The 17,666-nt window shown below is 70.5% G+C and overlaps 1 protein-coding gene across 1 annotated transcript; it reads left to right on the top strand.

The window, feature by feature from the left end:
* Positions 1-416: 416 nt before the first annotated feature.
* Positions 417-17,386, top strand: LOC135328296 (maestro heat-like repeat-containing protein family member 2B). Its single transcript, XM_064511372.1, has 40 exons — positions 417-441; positions 1,715-1,854; positions 2,063-2,185; positions 2,646-2,811; positions 3,101-3,199; positions 3,779-3,930; positions 4,144-4,287; positions 4,624-4,716; positions 5,155-5,268; positions 6,076-6,195; positions 6,795-6,902; positions 7,092-7,251; positions 7,402-7,442; positions 7,732-7,873; positions 8,445-8,497; positions 8,771-8,878; positions 9,037-9,156; positions 9,360-9,482; positions 9,664-9,816; positions 10,061-10,087; positions 10,440-10,562; positions 10,748-10,827; positions 10,926-11,061; positions 11,189-11,284; positions 11,564-11,668; positions 11,902-12,025; positions 12,184-12,293; positions 12,580-12,732; positions 13,246-13,400; positions 13,541-13,703; positions 13,961-14,154; positions 14,534-14,671; positions 14,866-14,977; positions 15,345-15,491; positions 15,796-15,978; positions 16,244-16,399; positions 16,545-16,667; positions 16,809-16,911; positions 17,048-17,113; positions 17,263-17,386. The coding sequence occupies exons 1-40, from the start codon at positions 417-419 to the stop codon at positions 17,361-17,363; spliced, it is 4,779 nt and encodes a 1,592-aa protein (XP_064367442.1). The 3' UTR covers positions 17,364-17,386.
* Positions 17,387-17,666: the final 280 nt, after the last annotated feature.

Raw genomic sequence — 17,666 nt, 5'->3', positions numbered from 1 at the left:
GTCGGTGCCCAGCCCCCTTGGAGGAAACCCAGGGGGTGGCAGTGATGGAGGGAGATGGGGCAGGGTTGGGGGCCTGGTGGGGTCCTTGGCCTGCTGCCCTCTCTGGCCCCCTGCCCTGAGTGGGCGTGGCCCTGGGGCAGGGCCCTTATTGGCTGGCAGCCCTTTGTGATGGGCAGGGGTGTGTGCTGGGGCAAGCCTTGATTGGCCAGCAGCCCTTTGTGATGGGCGGGGGCGTGTCCCCAAGCAGGCCCCCATTGGTCTGGGCCCTCTGTGATGTAGGCGGGCGTGTCCGGGGCAGGCCCTCATTGGCCGCAGCGCTCTGGGGCGGGGAGGGTGGCGCGCAGGAGCGGGTCCCCGCGGTCCCGCTCTGTCCTCAGGCAGGGCTGGCGCAGCAGCGCTGTCCCTGGCCCGGCGCCATGCGGAGACTCCGGGCGCTCCGAGGTGAGGGGCTGGGCCGGGGCTGGGCCGGGGCTGCAGGAGATCCCCAGCGCGAACCCCTGGTGCTCGGCACCGCTGAGCAGGGCTGGCCGTTTCTGACGCTGCGAGAGCTGCCCTGACCCTGCAACTGCACCAGCTCCCCGGGAGAAAGCCGCCTCCTCGCTCCCATGCAGCTCCCTCCAGGCTCTGGTTTCACGGGCTTTCCATCCAAGGAGCTAATGGGCCCTGGCTGCGAGGCAGATCTCTGCGGATGGAGATCCCCCAGCCTCCCTGGGTGCCTCTTCCGGGGTTTGACCCCCTTCACAGAGTCACAGACTGCTGGAGGTTGGAAGGGACCTCTGCAGATCACCTAGTCCAACCCCCTGCTCAAGCAGCGTCACCTGCAGCACCTGGCCCAGGATGGTGTCCAGACAGCTTTTGAGTATCTCCAAGGATGGAGACCCAAAACCTCTCTGGGCAGCCTGTTCCGGTGCTTGGTTACCCTCGCAGTAAAGAAGTTTTTTCCTTGTGTTCAGACGGAGCTTCCTGCGTTTCAGTTGGTGCCCGTTGCCTCTCGTCCTGTCCCCGGGTGCCACTGAGAAGAGTCTGGCCCCGTCTTCTTTGCACCCTCCCTTCGGATACTTATACGCATGGATAAGATCCCCTGCTCAGTCTTCTCTTCTCCAGGCTGGGCAGGCCCAGCTCTCTCAGCCTTTTCTCGTAGGAGAGATGCTCCGGTCCCTTCCTCACCTTAGTAGCCCTGTGCTGGGCTCTCTCCAGTAGCTCCATGTCTCTCTTGTCCTGGGGAGCCTGGAACTGGACCCAGTCCTCCAGATGTGGCCTCACCAGGACTGAGCAGGGGGGAGGATGCCCTCCCTCGACCTCCTGGCAATGCTCTTCCTAGTGCAGCAAGGCACTGCTCTCCCTTCCCCTTCTCCAGGCTGCCCCAAGCCAGCTCTCTGAGCCTTCCCTCGCCTATCACGTGCTCCAGTCCCCAGCCATCCTGATGACTCTCTTCTGGACTCACTCCACTATATCACAGCGTTGTAGCGTGTCTGTCTTTTACTGAGGAGCCTGGGCTGGACCAGCGTCTGGGGTGGTCTCGCTAGTGCTGCACAGAGGGGAGGAGTCCCTGCCTTTGCCCTGCTGGCTGCCCGCCTGCTGACACAGCCCTGGCTGCGGTGTTAGTGCTGGGGAAAAGGATTTCTCTGCAGGCTGAGGAGACGTTTGCCCCGAAACAGCGCAGGCAGCTGAGGCCAGCAGAGCTGGTGCTAATCCTCTGGGTCTCTCCTTGCAGGTCTCTTCACTTGTGGAGGCTGCTGGTCCCGGCCTCCCGTTCGGGAGGATGGAGGCAGGGCGGCAGAGTCCGTCCCTGCAGCCGTCCCCACCTTTGCTGGGCGAGTGGCTTCTCTGTCAAACCGCCTGCAAGAGGAGGAGGTGAGGCGGGGGCGTCGCGCTGTGCCGGGCCTGGGTTTGCGGGTGCCCGGCAGGGCCCCTGGTTTCCCGAGGGCGCCGCCGCCCTCCTGCCACCCGCGCGTGCTGCAAACGCTGCAAACGCTGGCGGGGCCCGTGTCCCCGGCTCTGGGGCTCCCTGGCACTGAGGAAAGGCAAGGCCAAGCTCTTCCCTTCTGGGCCGTGTCCCCAGGGCGACAGAGCGGAGGTCTACCGAGAGCTGGAGAGAGTCCTGCAGGGCGACGACGGCCGCGTGCAGAGCGCTGTCCTGGCCAGAGTGATCGCAGCGGCCTCGAGGGACATGAGAGCGGCGCAGGTGAGCTGCTCCTCTCTGAAGGCAGCCAGAGGCGCCTGGCTAGAGCCCGGTTTGGTAAAACGCAGGAGGGCTCTGAGGACCCGTGTCTAGCACTAAGCCCCGTCAGAGGCTCCCAGACCCCTGTGACAGCTCCTTCCCCGCGGATGCGGCTCCGCGATAGAAAAGGCCGTGTCCAGCCCCGCTGCAGAGGGAGCGCAGAGCAGAGCAGCTGCCTGTGCCGGCGGCGCCTGCGCCCAGGGCTGGTGGCGGAGCTGGGACGTGCAGGGCCGCGATTTCTGCACCAGCAAGTGTTTCCTGGAGGCAAAGGCCTTGGGGACTCGTCGCTGCAGTGGATTTGGGGGGCGATGCCCGGGGCTGAGCGGGGAGGTGGCCGAGGCAGGAACCGAGAGCTGGAGGCAGGCGGTCGCTGCCGGCGCCTTGGGCCTTTCTCCCGCTGAGGGAGGTTCGTGGCTCTCGCCAGGGCGTGACGGAGCAGGTGCGGACGGCCGCCAGCGACGTCCTGGTGGCTCTGGCCCGCTGCCACTTCGACAGCGTCATGTGCGAGCTGCAGTGCCGCCTGAGGGCCCTGGGAGAGATCTCCGAGGACCTCGTGTTCGTCACCTTGGGCAAGCTGGCCAGCAGCTACGGTAGGGCCCCTCGGCCTCCGGCTCGGGGCTGTGGTCTGCGGTACCCGGGAGAAGGGATCTTCCCTGATCCTCCCTTCCGAAGGGCTGCCCCGCTCCCCACTCAGGGCAGGCACCAGCACCCCATCGAGTCCCGGCAAGCCGTCCCCACGCCGGGGCCTGCCCCAGCCCCTGCGGCAGCTCTGGCACCCCCCTGGGCCCCCGCCGCGCTCCCCTGGGGCTCCCCCGCGCGCTGCCCCGGCTCCCCGTGACGGCGGCCGCTCTCTGCGCCTCTGCCCGGCCCTCTCCGCAGCCCTGCGGTGCGTCCCCTTCGTGGGCATGACGCTCTTCGCCCTGCGCACGATGCTGAGCCAGGTGGGGAGCAGCCGGACCCTGCGCGCCGTCTGCAGCGGTGAGTGTCGGCCCCGCGGGCAGGGGCAGGGCCGGGGCAGGGGCAGGGGCAGGGGCAGGGGCAGGGGCAGGGGCAGGGGCAGGGGCTGGGGCAGGGCAGGGGCAGGGGCAGGGGCAGGGGCAGGGGCAGGGGCAGGGGCAGGGGCAGGGGCAGCCTCGGCGCCTCTGCTGCGGCGCTTTGCTCCCGGTGCGACCTGCCGGGCTCCGAGCTCTGCCCCGGCTCCCTCCCGCCTGCTGCGTGCAGGGCGGGCTGGTTTTGGGGGGTTTCGGGGGAGAGGGCGAGTGTTTGGGACGGCTGGGGCAGGGACGCAGGGGGAAGCGCAGGAGGGGAGCACAGCTGGGAGGAGGAGGAGGAGGAGGAGGAGGAGGAGGAGGCGTGATGGGGAGGAGGAGAGCAACAGCGCAGCGTTTCCATCGGGGCACCTCCGAGCACCGCGCGGCTTGTGCCTGGGGCCGGAGCCGGTCTCGGATGGAGCCGCGGCGAGCGGGGGGCTGCGGCCGAGGGCAGGCTGGGGCGGCAGAGCAAGGCCTCGTCCCCGCCACGGGCTCTCCCTGACCCTTGCGCCCTCTCTCGCCGCAGTCCTGGAGCAGTGGTCGAAGGCCGTGAACAGCTACCTGGGCGCCTGGGAGCAGTGCAGCTTCCCGCGCGTGGGGCAGGCCCAGCTCTGCAGCAGCGTTTCCCCGCTCTTCGGCCACGCGGTGGGGAGCTGGCTGGGCTGCGAGGAGGAGGAGGTGAGAGCGGCTGCCGCGCCGGCCCCGCGACGCCGGGGGCCTTTGGGCAGGGCCGGATCCGGGGGGGCCGGGGTGGGGACGTGCCCTCTCCTCCGGAGCAAGGCCTTCTCCTCCAGGGGAGCAGGGCGCTGCCTCTCCGTGGGGAGGGCAGACCGTGTCGGGGGGGAAGGACCTGGGGCCCCGCTGAAGAGCGTCTCGCTGCCCTCCCTGCAGGCCAAGCAGGCCGTCCTGGGGGCGATGGCTGCCATGATGGGCCTCCTCGTGCGCGAGGAAGAGCACCGCGAGCGCGTGTGGGAGCAGCTCCCCTGGCTCCTGGGCCAGTACCAGCAGGTCCAGGACACTTTCCGGGTGACCAAGGTGAGGCGTTGTGTGGGGCACGGTGAGGCTGTGGGGTCTGTGCGTGTGCCGCGAGGTGTTGGGGGGTCTGTGGGGTGCCTGGAGGAGCCGGGACCCCTTGAGAAGAAAGGGGGGGAGCAGGGGAGGCTTGAGGCCTGCTGGGCTTCTCGGGCAGCGCCAGAGCAGCGCAGGTGGGGCCGGGAGGGAGCTGAGCATCCCCGGGGCCGACCTCCTCGGGAAGGGAGGTTTTTTTTTCCGGGGGGCTGGAATTTCATCACAGAAATGCCAGGTTTCCTTTCTTAAGATGTTGCTTTAGGTGACAGCCCCGCTCTTCTTCCCACCCCCGTTCCCTTGCAGGCGCTGAGTTATTTCCTGGCGGTTTTGGGGGAAGTGCAGGTCCCCATCCCCCAGGACGAGGTTGAGGCCATCGGCACCGCTGTGCACTGCCAGGTAAGGGCAGCCTGACCCCGTACCGCTTGCGCTGGGTGCCGCAGACCTGACCCACGGGGACAGGAAGGTCCTGCTGGGCGGCCGGGCAGAGCGTCCTTGCAGCGGGACCTACCTTAAGGCCAGGTCTGTGCAGATATTTGGGAGTCACCTCCCATTGCGGTGTCCAGAGGCTGTTGCAGCCAAAGCCCCCGGGGAGGCCAGAGCGGAGGGAGCAGTTTCTTTCCAGCCCCCTCGGAGCTGGTGCTCTTCTCTCTAAAGCGCCCCTTGTTCCCACAGCTCAGTGACGGGAGCAAGCAGCACAGCGGGGAGCACCGGTCGGAGCTGTCCTCCTGCGTCCTGCTGCTGGGTGAGGGGAGGAGACTCCGCGGGACACCGCTGTGCCCTCGCTGCTCTCTCCCGACCCTCTGGCTAACGCAGAGCACGACTCTTCCCTCGCAGCCCGAGTTTGCCCTGAGGACACGGTGGCCTTTCTGCGCTCGCAGCTGGGGAGTCGGAGCGAGGCCGCGCGCGTGGTGTCCTTGGATCTGCTCGGAGCCCTGGTGCGCCCCACAGGTCAGTGCCGCGGGGCGCAGCGAGGCCGGCCAGGGGTTTGGGCTGCCGGGCTGGGGGCAGACACGGCTGCCAGTGATGCACAAACGCCCGAGACGAGCTGCAAAGCGCGTGTTCCCCAGCCGAGCTGCTGTGCGGCTGCAGGGACAGGGATGAGATGGGGCAGCTGTAAATGGCAACGCACCGGTGACGGTGCTCAACACTCAGTGACGGGGCAGGGACATGAGCTACATGTACCCATCGCATTTCTGCAGCGCTCTGTGTTGTTAAAACAGTCGGTCCCGTCACCCGCTTGTGTCTGTAAACGGAGTCGCTGGGGGACTCTGCTGCTTCCTCGGCCATCACCGTCTTGTCCCAGGCTTTCGGTGCCGCTCGTGTGTGAGCGAGCTGGGAGCTTTGGCAGCTCCCTGCTGACCCGAGGGCTCTGCCTGAGCGCCCGCCTCTCCCCGTCTTTCCCAGCAGCAGAGAGAGGCCAGAGCCTGCCCCTGCTCGTGCAGGCGGTGCGCTGCGCGCTGGGAGACCCCAGCAGGAAGGTGAGCTGGTTGGCGCGGGGCGGCACCGCGGTGGGCGGCAGAGAAAGCTTTTGCTGGGGGCAGAGCCTGGCCAGCCCCCGGCAGGGCTGCTGCTGGGGGTCGAGCCTAGGGGAGCGTTTCCCCGTGGAAATGCTCCTGCGTGGCCGTGGCTGTGGGAGCAGAGGGGCCTCCCGCACCCCCACGGTCTCCGCGCGGGGCTCAGGGGCTGGGTGGGTGCGAAGGCGTCTGCCCCCGGGCTTTTGAGCAGAGGGGGTAACTGCAACGTGCTCCGTGGCAGGTGGCGAGGGCAGCGCTGCGCTTCACCAAGGAGCTGCTGGGCTGCAGCGTCCAGAGCTGCTCGGCCTGGGACCTGGTGGCCCACGTCTTCGCCACGTTCAGCCAGGCCTCCGGCAGACTGGTGAGGGCAGAGCGCGGCGCTTCGGCTTTGCTGTGTGCCCGGGGTGTCCGGGGAGCCCCTGCGGGCGCCCTGGGAATGGGGAGCCCCCCCAGCAGGGCTGCAGTCCCCGGTGCAGAGGGCCGAGCGGCGTCCCCACCGCCGTTCCCGGGGGGATCTCGGAGGAGGCCGGGGGGTGCTTTGGCCTCCCACCAGCACGTAACAAACCCGACTGCGGCGCTGCCTGGGCCGTGACTCCGCTGGGCCGTGCGTGCTGCCGTTTCAGCGCTGTCACCGAGCGCAGCCCCGCCGCAGGGCAACCTCCTTGCACCGGCTCGGTGCCGCTGCGGCATCGCTTGGGCCCCGGAGGAGCTCGTAATCCCGACACCCCGACTGACGACGCTGGCGACCGCCCCGAGGAGCAGCGGGTCTCCCTGGTCGCAGCCTGTTTAGTGCTTCCTTCCCCTGGGATCTGGCCCCTCCCGTGGGACTTTCTGCTCTCTCCTGCCTCCGGAGATGGGGGCTCCCGGGGGAGCATCCCGGCAGCGCTGGGTGGTTCAGGCTTCACCTGCCGTCTCGGGGACAGGGGCTGATGCTGGTGCTGTCCCAACCGTGTCTTGCAGGCGCAGGGAAAGCTGTCTGAGGCAGAAGCGCAGGAAGCAGCAGATCTTCAAGCCCTGTGCTTGGACATCCTGCGCTCCCTGGACGTCTCCGTCCGGGGGATGACCAAAGTAAGTCGTCCCGCGCCCTGCTGCTGCCTCCCTGCCCCGCTCTCCCCAAAGTGCTCCCCGAGCAGCCCCTCAGGCGCACAAGGCGAGTGGAAACGCAGAGCGTCGTTTCCATCTCGGAGCTGAAACGAGCTGGAGCTGGCACGGAGGTGGGAACCGCGACGTGCTGAGTGGCCTCGTCCTTCCCTGCAGCTCCTGTGGCCGCGGCTGCTGCAGTACGTGGTGCCAGCCCAGTACACCGGCACGTTGGTGCCGCTCTGCCGGTGCCTGCGAGAGCTGGCCGAGAGCCGGGGGAGAGCAGGGGGCGAGGACGGAGAGGAGGAGCCCAACGTCGCGGCCTCCCGGCAGCGAGGTAGGAAGCCGAAACTCTCGCCGTGAGCCGTGTCGGGCTGTGCCGGGGCCGGGGCACCAGCCCGTGGGCCGCGTGGGGGCTGCCCAGCCCGGGCAGGGGCAGGGTATGGCGGGTCGCGCCGCTCTCACCGGCCTTTCTGTCTCCTCGCAGCCAAGCTGCCGAGGCCGCAGGCCCTGCTGGCTCGCCTGCTGGTGAGTAGGGGCCCCGGGGAAAGCGCTTCGGGGCCTGGAGGCGGCGGGAGAGGTCGGGGCAGAGCCGCGTCGCAGGCCGGGGCCGGCAGCCCGCGGGGAGGAAGCGGCGTGCGGGAGCGAGTCGGAGCCTCCCCGGCCCCGCGGGACCCTGCTGCTGCGCGGGGGAGAAGCCGGCGGCGCCGGGGAGAAGCTCCCGGCTGGGCCGGGGCCGGGCGACCGCCCTCCGTGCGGGGAGAAGCTGCGGCTCCTCCGGCCGCCCCGAGCCCAGGTCTCGCCTGCCCTCTCCCAGGTGGTGGCGGCGGCTCCTCACGCCGGCGGCGGCTGCGGCGTCGCTGCCCTGCGGCTGCTGCGGGCCCTGTCCGCAGAGATCCACGGCGCCCTGGGGATGGTGTGGGCCGTGAAGATCCCCTTCCTGCTGCAGTGCCTGGAAGGTAACGTGCCGTCGGGGAGGAGGAGGCTGGAGAGGCCGAAGGGGAGGCAGGAGAAGGCGGCGTCCAGGCGTGAGGGAGGGGAATTGGCCCTGGGTTTCTCAGCGCCGGCTCTGCAGCCGTTGCCCTTCCAGGGAGCAGCGCTGACGCCCAGGAGCAGTTCATCTGGGGGACGGGGCCTTTCTTGCCTGTCACTGCCACGAGCAGGTGTGGCAGCACCCCGGCGTCCTCGCTGCGTGGGTGTTTGGGAGGGCTGGACGGGGAGGGAGGGATGCAAATGTGTGTGCGTGGTCCGAGCCCTCGTGCGAGGGCCTGGTTTGCTCTGGAGCTGCAGTCGAGCGATGGGGACTGGGACCGGCGGGCGTGTGGCTGAGCTGAGTCCGTGCCCCTGTCCCCCGTCCCCAGGGTCCGTCAGGTGTCCTGGGCCCGGCCAAGAGTTCGGCATCAGGGCTTGAGCCTCGCGGCTTGGGCCCCTTCTGGCGTGGGAGCCGGAGGGTGTTTGAGTGCCAAGGAGCCCCCGGGCTCTTCTCTGGCGCTAAGTAACACGGAGGGTTTTCCTGCTCCGGCTTTGTAGGGCAAAGCGAGAGCTGCCTGGACTCTGCCGAGTGGGAGCAGCTCCTGCTCAAGGTACAGCGCTGCCGCGAGGGCAGCAACTACCGGTGGGGAAGGGGGAAGGTGTGGGTGGAAAGGTAACCAGGAGCAGGGGATCCCTGAGCAGGGAAATGCCGGTTTTGTTCAGAAAACAGGAAACACGGGAAAGACCCCCTGCAAAGGCCCTGGGGATTTTGTTTTGCAAACAGCTGTGGATCACAGAGGGTCGTGTCGTGTTGTGCCATGTCCCGTCGTCGCACGTCGTGACCCGCTCTGCGGGGGCTTCGCTTCAACTTGTGTTTCCCCTAGTTCCTGAGGACGTCGCTGGAGACGATCGAGAGCCAGGCCTGGACCGTGGGCCTGAGCGTGGAGCTGAGCCAGCAGACGGGCAGCTACCCCCGGCCGTCCCGGGAGCAGGTGGGTCCCTGCCGAGGCCTCGTTTCTGCGGGAGCCGAGCGGAACGGCCGGGCGCCGCGGCCAGCTCAGCCGGGCCTGGTGCGGGCTGGTGCGTCGCGGCCGGCTCTGTGCCGCCAGACCGTGCGTGACCACGTCTGGGGTGGCCGCTTGTCTTTCAGGCCTTCCTGTATAAAGCTGTCGGGGTGTCCCTGGCAGCGTGTCGGCACGTCCCCTACGTCCGCCGGGAAATGAAGAAGTATCTGTTAAGGATGAATTACTTGGAGGTGTCTGAGAGAGAGGTGAGTTTCCTCTTCTCCCCTTGCTTTCCCCGGAGCCCCTCGGTATTCCCAGGGGAGCGGCGATCTCTCCGAGCAGAGCGCTCCAGGCTCTCCTCCTTTCCTTGCCGCTGCTGTTCCCGTCGGAGGATATCGCGAGTGTCGCTCGGAGCTTGCCGTGGTGAGTGTCGGCCAGAGGCCGCCTCACCCTTTCCCTTGTGTTGCAGGCGATGATTTCGGTTGTGGCCGGCTCTGCCGAGAGCCACTTCCACCTTGCCTTGGAGGTGCTGCAGGAGTTTGGGGCGTCCATGGAGGAAAGACCAGTGTCCGGGGCTTTCAAACGCCTGAAGGTAAAGGATGCCGGGCGTCCTGGCTCCTTTGTCCTCTGCTTTGTTTCCACTTGCAAACCAGCGGCAGCCCAGGGGTGGCTGCTGCGTGGAAAGCGGGGCGGCTCCTTCGCCGGGAGGCAGCGGGAGCCGGGGCCCGACGGAGGCGCCGGGCTGACGTCTCGCGGCTTCTCCCGCGGCGCAGGAATACCACCAGGGGAAGAGAGCGGGGAGGCACGCGGCCCTCGTGCTGGCCTACGGCCGGATCGCGCTCCGCGCCCCGCCGGAGCAGCTCCTGGCCCGCGTGGAGAGCGACGTCGTGGGGCGCATCCTGCGGCACTACCGCGCCAGCTGCCAGGTGGGTGCGCGGGCGCAGGGCGGCCACGCAGACGTGGGTCTTCCCCGAAGCTCCCGCGAGCGCCGACTGCCCCCAGCGCCCCGGGGGCGGTTGTGCCCTGCCCGTGCTGGCGGAGGGGGACGCGGCAGCCCTGGTTCGTCCCTGCTGCCCCGCGGGGTCTGTGCGCTCCGGGGCCGCTGCTGCGTGTCCCGCGTCTGTGCGCCTTGGTTCTCTGCCTCTCACCCCACCGCCTTTCCCCTTCCAGGTGCTGGGCTTCTCCTTCTCCACCAAGGTAAGTCCTGCCCCCCGGGGCCTTGCTCGCGGCCCTTCCCGCACCCCTTTCCCCTCGCAGGCGTGCCGGACTCGCCCTCCCGCTCCCCGGGCCGGGGGCCGGGGGTCTCCTTGCGGTGGGTAGCCGGGAAAGCTCGTGCCTCCGCGGGGGGAGCTTCTTCCCGGGAGGGGAGAGGAGGTTTCCTTCCTGCGACCCGCGTGCCGAGCCGAGGTGCCCGAGGCGCTGGGCAGACGCAGTGGCCCTTGCGCGCCGTGCTCTGGGGCTGGGCTGCCCGCCGTGCTCCTCGCTGAGCCCTCGGCGCTCTGAGGAGTTCCTCACCGGCGCCGCCGTGTTTCCCTGTGCCGGGACGCAGGACGTGCAGCTCAAGCTGGCGCTGATCCGGAGCGTCGCCGAGGTCAGCCGGGCCGTGCGGGTGGCGGGGGGCTCCCGCGGCGTGGAGCTCTGCCGCAAACGGGAGCTGCTGGGCACCTTGCTGGTGAGTGCCGGGGCCGGGCCGGTGCCGCGGGGAGGTCGGGGCCGAGCCCCGAGGCCGGTCGCCCCGAGGCGCGATGCTCCGCCTTGGCCGCGCGCGACCTCTGGAGCGCCCGGAGCCTGGTGCCGGCGGGAGGGCTCTCGGCGGCCGCCCGCTGCCCACTGTGCGCGTGTCTCCGTGACCTGCAGGGCTTCGTGCAGGGGGAGCCCCGGGATCGCCTGGCGTCCCCCGTGCGCCGGGAGGCGTTTGTGGCCGTGGGGCACTTGAGGTAGGGTCTGTGCGCCGGGGCTGCGGGGGGTGTCATCTGAGCCGCCGCTCTGGGGAGCGGGAGTGAGACGCGTGTGTGTTTCCCTCTTTCTCTGCCAGCAAACTGAAGCCATCGCTGAGCCGGGAGGAAAACCGCGACCTCCTGGATCAGTGCGTGCGGAGCGTGATGCCCCTGCCTGCCCTGGAGCCGGCGGAAGAGGAGGGGGCGACGGCGGCGGACGCCGGGCACGTGCAGGTACCTGCCGGCCCTTCTCTGCCGGCCTCTCCGGGGATCCCCCGCAGCACGCGCCGCGCTCTGCCCCTGCGGCCGAGCTGGGCGTCTCCGAGCGCGGCCCAACGCCCGTCCTTCTCCCCGCGCTCAGGGTCTGCACGCGCGGACCATGGGGGCTCTCGGCGAGCTGCTGACGGCCCTGCTGGAGGAAGACCTCAGCTCGGACTGGCTCGCGGAGATGCTGCACGTGAGTGTCCGTGGGGGGACGGGGAAGGCGTCACCAGTGCCGGCTGCGTGGGGAGAGCTGGGCTGTGGAGGCGGCGGGGTCAGCGCGAGGTGGCCGTGGGGCAGGTCTGCGCCGGTGCCCTCCGTGAGGGGCTGCTGGGGACGCAAGGGGCCGCGCCACCGGCTGCCGAGGCGGCAGCTCGTGGGCGGGACTCTGGGCGGGAGGGAGGCGTCTGGGGTGGCGGTGGGCAGGCCGGGACGGCCGGGGGGACTGGTGTGAGCCGGGTGTGCTCTTCCGCAGGTGCTGGAGTACTGGCTCACCTCGGCCAAGGAGTGGGAGCGGGAGAGGGCCCTGCAGGCCTGCGCCCAGCTGCTGGGCGCTTTCGAGGAGCGATTCGAGCTCACGGTGAGAAGGGACCCCCCACCCCCGCACGCCGTGTCCCCCCTCCCCGCTGGCTGCGGCCCCAGCAGGGAGCTCTGCCCCACGCCGGGCGCTGGGTTTTGGGTCTCCCGGGCTGTGGGGCTGCACCGCTGCCTGCCCCGATGCCCTGCCACGGCTCGGGCGCCAGCACAGCCGGGAGAGGGAGATCGGCCGCCAGGGCTGCCCGCGACCTCCTCGTCGTCCTTGTGTTTCCCCAGGGAGAAACCTCTTTCGGGCCCTTTGGCTCCATGGTGGGACTGCTGGCGCCTTTCACCTGCGACTCGCTGGCCACGTCCTGCCAGCGGGCAGGGGCCTGCCTCGGCCACCTCCTCCGCATACAAGGTGAGGGCAGCCCCCTCCCGGCCTCGGCCAGCCCCCCGCTGCCCCCCGCGCCCCACGACTGCGCGGGGCCGGGCTCCGTTCTTCCTTCCTCTCGGCCCCTGGGCCAGAGGTGGGTCTCCGTCGCCATCGCCGCCCTTCTCTCCTGGTGCTCCCTGCAGGCAGGACGCTGGAGACGGGGGCCGAGGAGGACGAGGTGCAGCCCTTGTGCCAGCGGCTGAGCGCCCCAGACGCCGAGGCTCTGCGCCAGGCTTCCTCCAGACTCAGAAAGGTGCCTGGCCCCACGGCGCGGGGGGAGCCGGTGCCCGGGCTCCCGCGCGGCTCCCTGCTTCGCTGCCGGGGCCCCGCTGCGTTTTGGGAGAGCCAAAGGAGCAGCAAGCGGCTGTCGAGCGGCACAGAGCACGGCAGGCCCTGCCTGCACAGCTGCCCCGTAAAGCCCTGGCACCCTGCGGGCCCAGCGAACTGCCCCGCCGGCCGCGCGCTCGAGTCTCCTCTCCTTTCCGAAGGGCCGGAGCAGACCTGCGACGTGGCCTCTCCCGTTTCTGATGTCTCCCCAGATCGTCTGCAAACACATCCCGCCAGCGCAGGCCACGGACTTCCTCTCTGCCGCCCTGGACGGGATGCTGTCGGCCCAGTCCGCGTGTGCTCAGGCAGCGGGCGAGTGGCTGCTCACCTTCCTGGAGGCGTGCGGGGGGCAGCTGCTCACGGAGGTGAGAGACGCCTTTTCCCGGGGGCTTGGGCCTTCCCGCCTCCGCCGCTGCCGGGCACCTCGTGCAGGTGCCGGGGGCCAAAGAGCCGCCCCTGGTGCGCAGCGCCGAGGGCTCTGTCGAATCCGAGTGCCGGCAGCCTCATCCCGGGGTTGTTCTTCGTCCGGTGGCACTGACCCTGCTGGGCCAAACCCCGGTGGCTCCCACGACGGAGGCAGTTGGAGCTGAGGCACCCAAAGTGCCCAGTTGCTCCCCGGTTCTCGGGCGCGATGCTCAGCCCTCCCGGCCCGAGGAGCCCAGGGTGGCTCCTCGGCGTCGCCCTCGGTGGGCAGCAGAGATGTGTCCCCGTGGCGGTCCAGCGTCCCCCCGCCGCTGCGCAGAGCCTTGGGGCTTTAGGGCTGGGTCCCGAGAACTGGTCGGGGAGCAGGAATTGCTCGTGGGCCGAGTGGCGGTGCCTGGGCCGTGCGGGAGGAGCAAGAGAGGATGGAGACGACGGCTCTTGTGGTCTGCGATCAGGTGCCAGAAATCCTGAGCATCATCTACGTCCGGATGCCGACCATGCAGCAGGACACCCTCCGGCACTTCCTCCTGGAGGCCGTGTCCCTGCTCGCCCTCTACCACCCCGGGGCCGTCATCGACAGCCTGCTGCAGAAGCAGCTGCCCATGGACAGGTACGTGCACTGCCCCGGCCCCACGGACGGGCAGGAGCCGCCACCAGCCCCGTGGAGGCCAGGAGAGCGTTTGGCGCTGCCGAGGGCGTCGCAGGTGCCAGAGCCCGGGGGCTCACGGGGGAACTTCTGCTCCCTTGCAGTGACACCGAGGAGCTGTGGAGGGTCCTGGGGGGGAAGTTCTTTGTGGACCACGTCCTGCGGGTCTTGATGGAAAAACTGAAGAACTCGGGAAGCGACCAGCCCAGGAGCAGCTCTGCCAAGCCCGAGGCAGAGGAGGAGGAGGCTGCGCTGGAGCCTCTCAAGGTACGTGCACCGGCTTCGTACCTGACTGCCCAAATCACCCTTCAGCCTGAGGGAGCTCCGCGCACGCCGCGAACACCCCTGAGCCCCCCGGGCCGGTGCCGTGCCGGGCCCTGGGCAGCGCTGGCAGCCGAGAGCGTTTGCTGCTGCCGGGCTGCAGGGGAGTGAACTGCAGGCAGTGAAGGTCCCCGAGGCGGGCAGGGCACAGGTGGGAAAAGGCCTCGTTTTCACAGGCGGCTTTGGGTTGCGTTTCTCTGCAGATGACCCGGGCCATCTCTGTGGTGGTGTCAGCGCTGCAGAGCCCGGAGGCTGTGCTGCGCCTGCTCCCGGAGCTGCTGCCGGTGCTGCTGAAGCAGATCAGCGCCACAGTGGGCAAGGAGATGCCGTCTTCCGCACTCATCACCCGGGGAAAGCTGTTCCTGAAGGGCCACGCGAGCGACGACAATCCTTGCAGGTAGGAGCCGGGGGACAGAGACGCAGGGAAAGCTGCAAACTTTGATTCCCGGGTAGGAAGGTGCCCCAGGGAGACTTGTTTTTTCCCCTGGGCTCTATTTTGGTTTGGGTTTGTCTGTTTGGTTGTAGTTCTTGTTTTATGAGCGTTGGCGTGCTGGTTGGTTTGGTCTCTGTTGGCGTGTTTGTGAGCCGACGGTCCCTGGGGTCCCTAGGCCAGGTTTCTTAGAGCTTGTCAGGCTTCAGGGTTGTGAGAGGTCGTTCCAGGGGTGTTTGCAGCTCCCTCGGTGAGGTTGAGCACGAGCGAGCGAAGGCCTCGCGGGCGGCAGCGTTTCCTTCGCCTGTCGCCGTGACTGAGGCCTCGCTGCTCTCTCCTCGCCCAGGCTTTCCCTGGAGACCCTGGAGGCGGTGCTGCGCACGTGCCTCGACGGGAAGTGGCTGCGGCTGCTGCGGCAGCAGGGCGCCTGGGCTGCCCTGGAAGACCCCCGGGCTCACCACGACGGCGTCTGCCTGCTGACCGGGTGAGAGCCCGAGGAGGCGCCTCGCTGCTCCGGGGTGGCCGCGACCCGGGAGGGGCTGGCGGGACCCTTCCCCCGGGCCCGGGCGTCTCGGAGGGGCCGAGCGGAGCCCGCGTGGGAGCGGGGGGATCGCGGGGGCCCGAGGCCGGGTGCCGCCCTGCGTGACCGCGCGTCGCCTGCCTGTGCTCTGCGCGCAGGGTGCTGCTCCGCGCCGGGACCGTCTCGCTGCCCCTGGTGCTGGTGCTGACCCGGTGGCTGGACGCCCCCTCGGCCAACCTGCGGGTCACGGCCGCGGCTTTCTTTGCGGAGGTGAGGGAGAGGCGGGAGAGGGAGGTTTAGGAGGGCTTTTCGCAGGGTGCCAGCAAGAAGGTGCCGGCAGAAGGTGTCCCGTTCCCGGCGGGAGCAGATCCCCCCTCGTAGCAGCTCTCTCAGGAGCTGCCCTTCCCCGGCCCCTGCCCACCCCCACCCACCCACGAGCCCCCCGGGCACAGGGCAGCGCTGCCCTCGGCCTGGCCGAAGCCGCAGCCTGGGCCGGGCCCCAAGGGAAGCTGCCGGGCGCCGGGGCGGTCGGCCGGGGCTGGCGGGGCTTCCTCGTGCGGAGCCCGGGGCGGCTGCTGCTCCCGGGCCTGGTCCGCATCCGTCTGCGGGTGCCGACGGCCGGGTTGCTGTGCTGCAGCTGATGAAGGAGCCGGCGCTGCAGGAGTGGAGGTGCCTCCAGCCCATCGCGAGGGCCTTGCTGGAGAAGCTGCGGGACTCGAGCAGCACCGTGCGGCAGATGGCAGCGCGCGGCCTGGGCAACCTGGTCAGCGGGGCGCCGGAGAAGGTGAGAGGGGCTTTGCTCCGCGCGAAACGCAGCCCTGCGCGACCGGAGAGATGCCGGCGGGGAGCTGCGGGGGATGAGAGAGAGCGGGCAGCGCAGCAGAGGCAGCTGCGAGTCTCTGCCCCGAGGGCGCTCTGTTCTGGGGCACCGGCCGGGCTGCGGAGGGGACGGAGGTGCCGACGGGCCCCTCGGGCTGCGATGTGCTCGGGGGCTGCTTCTGAGAGCTTCAGCCCCTGGAGGCGACGGGGAAGAGGGGCGGTGGGAGGCAGGGCGAGCGGGAGGCTCACGTGTGCGTCACGCTCGGCAGCTGCGAAAGCACAAGGGAGCGGTGCTGGAGGCGCTGCGGAGGGGCCTGGAGGACGCGGCCGCGGCGGAGGTGGTGGCAGAGAGCCTGCTGGCGCTGGCGAAGGTGGTGACGGAGCTGAAGGGGAAGGCTGTAGGCTCCGCCTTCAGGGACATCGCCAGGGCCACCAAGGGGTTCTTCGATGCTGTGAGTGAGCGGCGGTGTCTGGCGCCTGCGCGAAGGGTCCCTCGCGGGCGCGTCCGAGGGGGCGGCGGGGGCAGGGGCCGCTGCAGATCGGGAGGGTTCGGGGAAGACGCTTCTCTCTGGGGCGGGCGGAGGAGCTGCTGTCTGTGACCCCCGTGGGGGTCCTTTCTCCGGGCGTCGTGCTCGACCGGCAGCGCCCGGGTGTTGCAGAAACAGCCGTACGCGGCGTCCCAGTCGCCCGCCTGAGGGCCGGGGTTTCTGGTTGCAGGAGCAGGCGTCGCTGCGCTCGGCGGCCTTCACCCTGTACGGGGTGCTGGCCGCCTCTGCCACGAGCAGGTGGAGGTCTTTCTTCACGGAGGAGCTGGGCAGCACGTGGGCCACCCTCGTCCTGCACCTCCGGGACCCCGACCCGGGCGCCTCCATGGTAAGAGCCCCGGGGGGAGCAAGAAGCGAAGCCGGGCGGCAGCCGCAGGGTCCCTGCAGAGCCTCCCCGAACGCGTCCCCGCGCGGTGGCCCCTGCGCCGCCCAGGGTAGCGACTCCAGCGCCCCGGCTCACCTCTCTTTGGCAGGCGTGCCAGGGCGCCCTGCGGCTGTGCGCCCCGTTTCTGGGGCTGCGGAGGGTGCGGCAGGGCCTCGCCGTCACCACCCGGCTGAGCGCGGCCGAGCTGCTGGGCGACGTCTGCAGCCAGCTGGTGAGGAGCCGCGCGCCCGGGCGCGATGGGGCCGCGGGGCCCTCGCCGGCCCCGGGAGAGGGAGGGAGGGAGCGGGCGACGCGCCGAGGGCGGCGGGGTCGTCTTGCGGCCGAGAAGGACGGCGCGTCCCGCGTCCCCCAGGCCCAGGAGAGCCCCGAGCACCAGGAGATGCTGTACGTCGCCGCCCGGCGCCGCTTCCTGGGGAGCTGCGGGGAGCTGCAGGCTGCGGCCCTCGACGTCGCCGGTGAGTCGGGGCGGGCGCTCTCTGCGGCCGCTGCCCCCGCGCCGCCGCTGTCCCCGTCTGCCCGGGCCGGGGGTCCCGGGGGCGCTCTGATGTCGGTGCGTCGCCCTGACGTCGGTGTGTCGCTCTGCGCGCGCAGGGGTCCTCGTGGAGCACGCGGGCCTCGAGTGGCTGACGCGGGAGGAAGCGATGCCGCTCTCAGCAAGTAGGTGACGGGGCCCTGGCGCCCCGGGCCCGGGGGTTGGGGGGGGGTTGGGCCCCGGCATGGCGGCGGCCGCGGGGCAGCACGGCCCTGCCGGGGAGGCCGGGCCGGTGCCGGGTGCGGCCCTGACGCCGGTGCCGGTGCCGTTGCAGCTCTGCGGGTGCTGCGGAGCGACGGGGACCCGCGGGTGCAGCAGGCGGCCGCTCGGCTCCTCCGGGACACCGGCCTCGAGCAGCCCCCGCGGCGGCGCTGAAATAAACCTCGCCGGGAACCTGCCGCAGCAGCGGGGCGTTTCTGCGCCGGGGCCCGGGAGCCGCTTCGCCCCCCGCCGCCCCCGTTGGCCGCCGGGTCCCCGGGGCTCCGGCCGGGGCCGCTGTCCCGGGGCTGAAGGGGGCGGGGCCAGAGCCGCGGCGGGGGCGGGGCTGAAGGGCGGGGCGGGGCCGGGACCAGGGGCGGGGCAAGGCGGCGGGTGGGGCGGGGCAAAGGGGCGGGGCCAGACCCGCGAAGTGGGCGGAGCCAATGCCGGGGGCGGGGTGGAGCCACGGGAGGGGCGGGG

Source organism: Dromaius novaehollandiae, chromosome 4 (assembly GCF_036370855.1).
Source record: "Dromaius novaehollandiae isolate bDroNov1 chromosome 4, bDroNov1.hap1, whole genome shotgun sequence".
NCBI lineage: Eukaryota > Metazoa > Chordata > Aves > Casuariiformes > Dromaiidae > Dromaius > Dromaius novaehollandiae.
Note: the sequence above shows the minus strand (reverse complement) of the source record. Positions and strands in the feature narration are given on the sequence as shown.

Coding starts and splice junctions, on each gene's coding strand:
- LOC135328296 (XM_064511372.1), top strand. CDS start 417: ATGCGGAGACTCCGGGCGCTCCGAG. Junction 9,483..9,663: donor GGGCTTTCAAACGCCTGAAG/GTAAAGGATGCC, acceptor CCCGCGGCGCAG/GAATACCACCAGGGGAAGAG. Junction 9,817..10,060: donor ACTACCGCGCCAGCTGCCAG/GTGGGTGCGCGG, acceptor TTCCCCTTCCAG/GTGCTGGGCTTCTCCTTCTC.